This window comes from Camelina sativa, chromosome 12 (assembly GCF_000633955.1).
Source record: "Camelina sativa cultivar DH55 chromosome 12, Cs, whole genome shotgun sequence".
Lineage (NCBI taxonomy): Eukaryota > Viridiplantae > Streptophyta > Magnoliopsida > Brassicales > Brassicaceae > Camelina > Camelina sativa.
Window position 1 is genome coordinate 899,326 of NC_025696.1, and position 8,006 is coordinate 907,331.

Here is an 8,006-nt window from a genome sequence, read left to right on the forward strand (position 1 = left end):
CCAACCAAAAATAAAAAACAGCAATCAATATTATATAGAGACATAAACTTTGATATATTTTCCATTTTATTTTCCAAACCTGTGAGTTTTGATTCTTAACGTAAGAAGAACTTCGATTCCTAATTATTTAAATATTATAATATATATATATATATATATTTAATAAAATTTAAACTATTATGAATATGTAAAATTAAAAAAAAATTATATAATGTGATTATCAAAAGGACATGTTGGAATTATTAAATATGTGCTAACACGGTTTAAATCCTCATTTTATTATTTGCCAACACTATAAATATTATAATATCTGACATATAAAATCAATTTGTTTTACCTAAAATTGTGTAAAATAATTAATTCATTAGGAAAAATGTGATTTAATTATATCATATACATGACTTATTATGTATTTAGATCCTTTATTTTTTTGTTATAATAATTAAAAATCGAAATAGAATCTCAAACACTAAACAAAACAAACTAAATATAATAAACAAATGTTCAATAGTATATTACAGGTTAAAAAATTAATATAAACATTTAGTCGTACAAACGGCCGAAAAATTAGGTTATTTCTCTATTTATAAAACATCATATATTTAAAATTATATGCACGCGGTGTACCGCGGGTTAAAATCTAGTCTTTTGTAAAAAAATAATAACTATTATTATTACTGACCAATAAAATGATGACATGTCGGGTGTCTTTAGAGTGTCTTCTATTATGTCTCGGCAGAAACACAATTCTCATTGAGGTTGGACATCTTTTACTGTTTAAGTGTTTATTTATTACATTTAATTTTAAGACTTCCATCAAATTTGTCCGATGGAGATGGTCTTAATATTTTCCTAAACAGTAAGATTATGTTAGTTTTGGAAATTATTTTGATTTGAGATGTATTATAGAGGATCTTTAGGGATTTCATTTGATTGAGTCCGATTTTGTTAGTTTTGGAATGAGTTAGTTTTGGATGTGAAATATTTGTTGATTTGGGTTTTTAGTTTAATGATTGATGATTGATATTTATTCGATTCTAAGAATGGTTAGTTTCTAAAAACTGTATTGATGATTGATATTTAATGATTAATGATTGATATTTATTCGATTCTAAGAATGATTTAGTTTCCTACAAGGTGATAAATTTTAAATCAAATGTGTAAGAAATCATTTACAGTCAAATATTTCAAAATTTGCATTTTTAAAATTCTTTCTTTATGTACTTAGGAATTTATGTCACCAAAAAAAACTATATAAAGACCTATTTTATCTCAACAAAATCCATCAACCTCAAGACATTAGAAAATATTTACAACACCTTATCATACAAACAATAATCCAAAAAAAAATATGGCCAAGAACATATCTTTAGCAGTTGTTGGTACCATCGCAATAATTTTGTTGTTGGTCATTGCAGGTTAATTAAGCATTCTCATTATCAATATTTTCAAACTCTTATTATCAATATTCTCAATTATTTGAAATGCTTTCTTAGCTATGTTAAAGCTTATTTCTAACTATTTTACTATATTTTTTTTTTCTTGTCCTACATATTGTATTTTATTTATTTCTAACTAGATTTTTTTAAATGTAGAACAAGCAAACGCATTCACCGTTGACGCTGATTGTTTTGGACCGTGCACTAACAATTGCCAACAGCTTTGCATATCAAAAGGTTATACAGATTGGACTTGTGGTTCTTTTAGAACTGGGACGAGTTGTTGCTGCAAACCAAGAAAGAAACAAATCTTTAAACAAGCTACTAGATTGAACAACTAAACTGTTTTTAGTATCGTATATTAGTTTGTATGATCACTAAATAAGAATTTCAAATACAAAAAGAATATTCCAAAGAAAATGAATTATCTTTTTTTTCTTTTCACTGAATTATGGTGCATGTTATGTTTATTATTCTAAGTAACTAAAGCAAAAAAAAAAAAAAACTATTTGTGCATTAGATGAATCTTTTGATTTATAAAATAATTACAAAACAAACCAAAACCATATTTTTTTTTTCATTCTCATAGGTCAAAACACACATACAAACTATTTATAATCGACAATAGAAAATACTTCTGATTTTGATTATACACTTGATTTTGGGTTATCTTGTAATTTATAGATAACCTGAGGTTACTGTCAGCACACTTTGACATCATCAAGTATAAAATTGCAATATCATTGTTTTTATCATTACTACTATTTCATTGGAATGATCGAAACGGTGACGTTTAGGTTATCCTTGGTCCTTAGCTTCGATTTGTAAAAACGCCGTCACAATTGGGGCAAAAATGGTTATGGAAGACGACGATCCCGAAACCCTAGATCCGGCATTGCAGAAGAAGCACCATGACATGCTTGAACGCCTTTCTGCTCGTCATCAAGCTCGTAAATCCGATTTACCTGACACCTCATCCTCCTCCTCCACTCTCGAATCGACTTCCTCGTTTCTCGCCAAATTCTCCGACGCCAAGCGATCCATCGAGTCTCGAATCGCTGAGTCACGACTCGTTTCGTCCTCCTCCTCCTCCTCCGCGACAGATTCGTCAAAGCTTAAATCGGATCTTGCTGATATCTCCTCAGCGATCAACAATCTCGAGAAGCTTCTCGCTGAGAATTCCTATTTCCTTCCTTCTTACGAGGTACGGTCGTCTCTGAAAATAGTATCAGATCTCAAGCAGAGCCTCGAGAGCCTCTCCGCCGAGTTAATCCCGAAGAAGAAGTTCTCGTTCAAGAGCAAATCGACGACCAAAAAGCTCCCGGAGATTCAAAAACCCGGCGTCGTTTCACCACCTCCGAATGTCCCCGTACCCGTACCCGTACGCGATTCTCCGGGATTGAGGAACAAGCACGGAGAGACTCTGGTGAAAAGTTTCAAAGGCTCGTCGATCGGAGAATTCACATTGTCGGATCTCGATTCATGCCAAGTACAGTTAACAGGAACTGTGAACGCTCTGTTTCTTCACAGGTTGAAGAACTGTAACGTCTACACAGGTCCAGTGGTTGGTTCGATTCTGATCGACGACGTACAAGATTGTGTTCTTGTGTTGGCCTCGCATCAGATAAGAATCCATTGCGCTAGGAAGAGTGATTTCTACCTGAGAGTGAGGAGTCGTCCCATAATTGAAGACAGTAATGGTGTTAGATTTGCTCCTTACTGTTTGGATTACCAAGGGATTGAAGAAGATTTGAAGAAGGCTGGTTTGGATGAGGAGACTAAGAACTGGTCCAATGTGGATGATTTCAAGTGGCTTAGAGCTGTACAGTCGCCGAATTGGTCAGTTTTGCCGGAAGAAGAAAGGGTTTCTTCGGTTTCCATTTCCCGGTGATGCAGGTTCTTCTTGAGTACCAATCTTACCTTCTTAAAGATTTGGTCATTTATACCAAAGAAAGCACTCTTTTTGTTTTCAAATATGATTGATTGTGTGTTCCATTCCCATTTCCGTGGCTTGACAAACACTCCTTCTTATTTTTTCCTATCATAGTGAATGAGTCTGATGAAGAATCAAACGAGCCAGCTTTATTTACACATTGATTTAATCTGTGTGATCTTGTAGTTGGTTTTTTTTATGTAAAACATGGAGATAAATTTCTTTTGATTTTGATCTTGTTCTTTAGAGAAAAGCCAATACTAAAATTGTAAATGAAACCAAAATCTCTGACAATTTTTGGAGTCAAGTTAAACAATCTTACACTTATGATCACTATGTATGAAAAAAGAAAGGCTGTAATTTGAGAGAGTCTTCTGAATTTGTGGTACAGCCATAGTTGAGATGAGTCTGCCTCAAAGCCTAGTACTGTTGGGCTAGAAGGCCCAATATAGGTGTAAGACCCATAACCAAGAGGGAACCGCCTAAGCGCCTGCTTTGACTGTCTGACTGTTCAGAACAAGTCAAGTCAACAATTAGGAGAATTGAGACAAAAAAAAAAAATCAAATAAGTAGTGCAGTAGGAAAGTGTGTAGTGTTGAATCTGATACTGAAAGTATTATTTGAATGACATCGTTCTCTCCGTATATAAAGACAGTCAAGCATAATTATTTAAACAAACAAATAAAAACCATAAGATATGTTGTAAGTAAGATGAAAAAAATAGTATATATATATATAGCTTATAAATCACATGGGACTCGGAATGGGGGCATATGTTGCTAGGTTGGTAGATGGAAAAAGACATACTACAATCGTTTTCCCAAAAGATTGGCCTCCAACAGTGACCCCATGCACACATACCAAAACCACTATATTTTCTTAACTAAAAATATTCAAATTAAAACACTCTAGTAGCTAGTAATTTTTTCCAATACTAGTAACTTTAGTTCTGATTAATTAGTATTATACATAAATAAAAACAAGGGTTTCAATGATGGAATATGGTCATGTGTTTTTTGTGGAAGAAACATATGACTCTCTACTTCTCACCTGTTTTCTTACTCACTCCCTTACTCTCTCTATATACTTTCATATAAATCCTTCTCTTTCTTTCTTTCTTTCTTACACATAAATTTTATATCTACAAAGTTTTTTTTCTTTCTATTTTTGTTGTTGTTGTGAAATTACGTAAAAACACAGCCACCACCTTCGTCTGCAAATTTCTTGATCGTCGGATTCCAATGTAAGGATTAGCTATCAGAGCATCGCGACCGTCAGTTTTCTGTTCTCTTCCAGGTCTCAGCGGCGATTCTCAGCGAAGACGACCTCCAAGTGACGGTTTCCTCAAGCTTCCGGCGGAGAACCGAAAAATAGTAGCGAACTCTGCTTCTTTTCATCCAATCTCCGCCGTTAACGTATCTGCTCAAGCTTCCCTCACCGCCGATTTTCCCGCCCTTTCAGGTTCTCCATCTTCCTCCCTCTCTCTCTCTCTCTCTGTTTCGTCATATAACAGATAGTTCAGTTTTTTAAAACAAAAATATCTATATATAAAAAAAGCTGACCACTTTTTTCTACTGTATGTGTTTGGGCAGAAACGAATCTTAAAGAGAGGAGAGTTAACGGAAAGGAGAAGGCAGAGAACATTGTATGGCACGAGAGTTCGATCTGCAGATGCGACCGACAACAACTTCTTCAACAAAAGGGTTGTGTCATCTGGATTACTGGTCTCAGCGGTTCAGGGAAAAGCACTGTTGCTTGTGCTCTAAGTAAAGCCTTGTTTGAAAGAGGCAAACTCACTTACACACTCGACGGCGACAATGTCCGTCACGGCCTTAACCGGGACCTCACTTTCAGATCTGAGCACCGTACCGAAAACATAAGACGAATCGGTACACGTTACGTTGTATTAAACCGATTTTTAACGTTATATATATTTATGGTTTATATATTGTGGAAACTTTTATTCAAAAACTCAATATGGTGGTTATAATGTATATATATCAGGTGAGGTGGCTAAGTTGTTTGCTGACGTTGGCGTCATTTGTATAGCAAGTTTGATTTCTCCGTATCGGAGAGACAGAGACGCGTGCCGGTCCTTGTTACCTGAGGGCGATTTCGTCGAGGTACGCTCTATATACCGTTTTACTAGCTACTTTATATAGTCCGATCCGATGATTTTACTTCTGTAAGTATGTATATTGATAATTATTACGGAAACTTAAAATTGTACTCTAGGTGTTCATGGACGTTCCTCTTCATGTATGCGAGTCAAGAGACCCAAAGGGGTTGTACAAGCTTGCACGTGCCGGAAAAATCAAAGGTACTATATATGTTACACACAGTTTGGATTAGTATTAAAAAGTACAGAAAGGTTAGTATCAAAAAGATACATAACTGTGTGGAGTTTTCTTGAACCAGGCTTCACTGGAATCGACGACCCTTACGAGACACCACTGAGTTGCGAGGTTCGTCATGTATATGTATTGAATTCAATATACAATTAATGTAACTGAAGATTTTGGAACGTAAATTTGTATTATAAAGTATTTATGTATGTTTCTGTAATTTCTTACAGGTAGTACTGAAACACACAGGAGACGACAGTTCGTCTTCGCCACGTCTGATGGCAGAGAACATCATCTCTTACCTGCAAAACAAAGGTTACCTTGAGGGATAAGTCAATAGTCGGAAAAGAATATCAAAATAGAGAACCCAATTTGTCGAATCTAATTAGATATGTATATGGCTGAAGCTGAAGGATTGCTATAGGTCTCCCTGGTTCGATATATCAGAAGCTTGAGACGTGATACGATGTCGTCTCGCTTCGTCACACTATCATTTGTTCCCGAATTGTACCTCGGAATTAGCCAAACGACGGGAATATTTAATAAGATATATTTTTCTTCTTATTATCATTAAAAGAGTTTTAATTATTTTTTCCTCTTCTACTTATCATTAAGATTCAAGAGTTTAATTTGCTCTAATGATATCGACGGTCACTGTGTTATATAATGTGTATCAACAAAGTGCATTTTGTTGTATTTAATTTTATAATATTTCATAGATATAAATAATTACTCATTTTTTTCGGTAAAAAACCACGTACTATTTATTAGTGAATATGATCATCAATTGAAAACGCGTAATACTATACATAGTATATTAGTATATCGTGTGAAGTGAAAATTCCAAAAATAAAGAGGCGACAAGCATTCACTCAAGATATAGATATGAACACAGTAGAAGATTAACATGTCGCTTGATCGATACTTGAAACTACAGTTAAAAAACATATGATTTTATGGATTCCGCGGTGGTTTTGTAGAGACGGTATATACTGAGTGAATCTGTTTGAAAACTTAGGTTTTCTGAAAACCAATAATCTTTGTTCTAATTTACACACACAAAAGCACGATCTCATCTACTTTTCATGTGGAGTATGCATATTTGGTTGTTAATTAATACAAAAAAATCTGTAAAATAATGCAAAAAGCTATCTTACCTTTTTTTTGTTTAAATGGTTGATAGGTTTAATAATATTACAAATATATCTAATAATCACATATAATGAACCAATCTACGTACAGCTTTCAAAATTTAACTTTTAATCAAAAAAAAAAAAATTCTTCTAAAGTATATATTATGTAATTTGTGAAATTTGACAGGTGAGAATTGGCGGATGGGGAGCACGTTTTATTTATTTCATGCATACATATACAAAAATATAACTACCTTGGTTGGCATGACAATATCATGACAATATCCTTTCTCTGCGATTTTCTCTGCGATTTCTCCGGCGATACCATCTTCTTCCCTTCAATCTCCATCGATTTCAGGTACGAAACTACGAAACTAAGAGACCCATCTGCTTCTCTTCTTCTCTTTCGATTTTGAGATCTAGGTTTAGCCGTTTAGGTTTAGATTTAGGTTTCTTCCTTCCTTCTCTCTTCTCTTTCGATTTTGCGAGATACCCATTTGAGATTTAGGTTTCTTCCTTCCTTCTCTTCTTCTCTTTCGATTTTGCGAGATACCCATTTGAGATTTAGGTTTCTTAAGTGAGATTTAGGTTTTGTATCTTCCCGGATCTGTTTTGTGTTTATGGTTTGATTAGAAACGAATAGCTATATAACGAAGTTTTGAGTCTCAGTTTGTGTTATTTTGGATATTCACAAGGGTTCATATGTTATTGCAGGCTGTGGTTTAGATTTAGGTTTCTTAAGTGAAATATGTTCGACTTTTTTCTAATTCATGTTGTGCTATGTTGTTTTCTGCAGAAGAAGAGAAGTGTGTGTGCAAGTTAAGCTCATTGGTGGAGAAGGGTGTGCAAGTTAAGCTCATTGGTGGTAGACAAGGTAAGCTCATTGGTGTCAAGCTGTCTTTAAGTGTGTAGCTTTCTGATTTGGGTGATGCTTATATCCTTGATGCTTGTTTTGTTCATTTAGTTATGCTACATTCGTTTTCTAATTGGTATTTGGTTTTGGTTATTTCAGATGGATGATACACTAAACCTTGAAGATGATTATATGAGTGGAGATGATATGTTTGAGCATGATATGAATCCGGATGAAGAAGAACATGTAGAAGGGGAACGTGTAGAAGCAGATTCAGTAGCTAGTACGGCTGACAAGAGGACT

At 34.4% G+C, this 8,006-nt stretch overlaps 2 protein-coding genes, 1 long non-coding RNA gene and 1 pseudogene across 3 annotated transcripts; all 4 read left to right on the forward strand.

Annotated features, from left to right (window-relative positions):
• On the forward strand, nucleotides 1,352-1,780 carry LOC109128171 (defensin-like protein 75). Its single transcript, XM_019233998.1, has 2 exons — nucleotides 1,352-1,418; nucleotides 1,596-1,780. The coding sequence occupies exons 1-2, from the start codon at nucleotides 1,352-1,354 to the stop codon at nucleotides 1,778-1,780; spliced, it is 252 nt and encodes an 83-aa protein (XP_019089543.1).
• On the forward strand, nucleotides 2,200-3,604 carry LOC104729319 (tubulin-folding cofactor C-like). The gene has a single exon (XM_010448259.2). It carries the CDS (start codon nucleotides 2,293-2,295, stop codon nucleotides 3,328-3,330), a length of 1,038 nt encoding a protein of 345 aa, XP_010446561.1. The 5' UTR covers nucleotides 2,200-2,292; the 3' UTR covers nucleotides 3,331-3,604.
• On the forward strand, nucleotides 4,485-6,377 carry LOC104729320 (annotated as a pseudogene).
• LOC104729321 lies at nucleotides 7,136-7,994 on the forward strand. Its single transcript, XR_758245.2, has 3 exons — nucleotides 7,136-7,208; nucleotides 7,647-7,724; nucleotides 7,863-7,994. It is a non-coding gene; the product is annotated as an uncharacterized LOC104729321 (long non-coding RNA).

Excerpts from the sequence above, each read along its gene's own strand:
- LOC109128171 (XM_019233998.1), top strand. The coding sequence starts at position 1,352 with ATGGCCAAGAACATATCTTTAGCAGTTGTTGGTACCATCGCAATAATT. Across the intron at positions 1,419-1,595 it reads TTTGTTGTTGGTCATTGCAG|AACAAGCAAACGCATTCACC; the intron begins GTTAATTAAGCA and ends TTTTAAATGTAG.
- LOC104729319 (XM_010448259.2), top strand. The coding sequence starts at position 2,293 with ATGGTTATGGAAGACGACGATCCCGAAACCCTAGATCCGGCATTGCAG.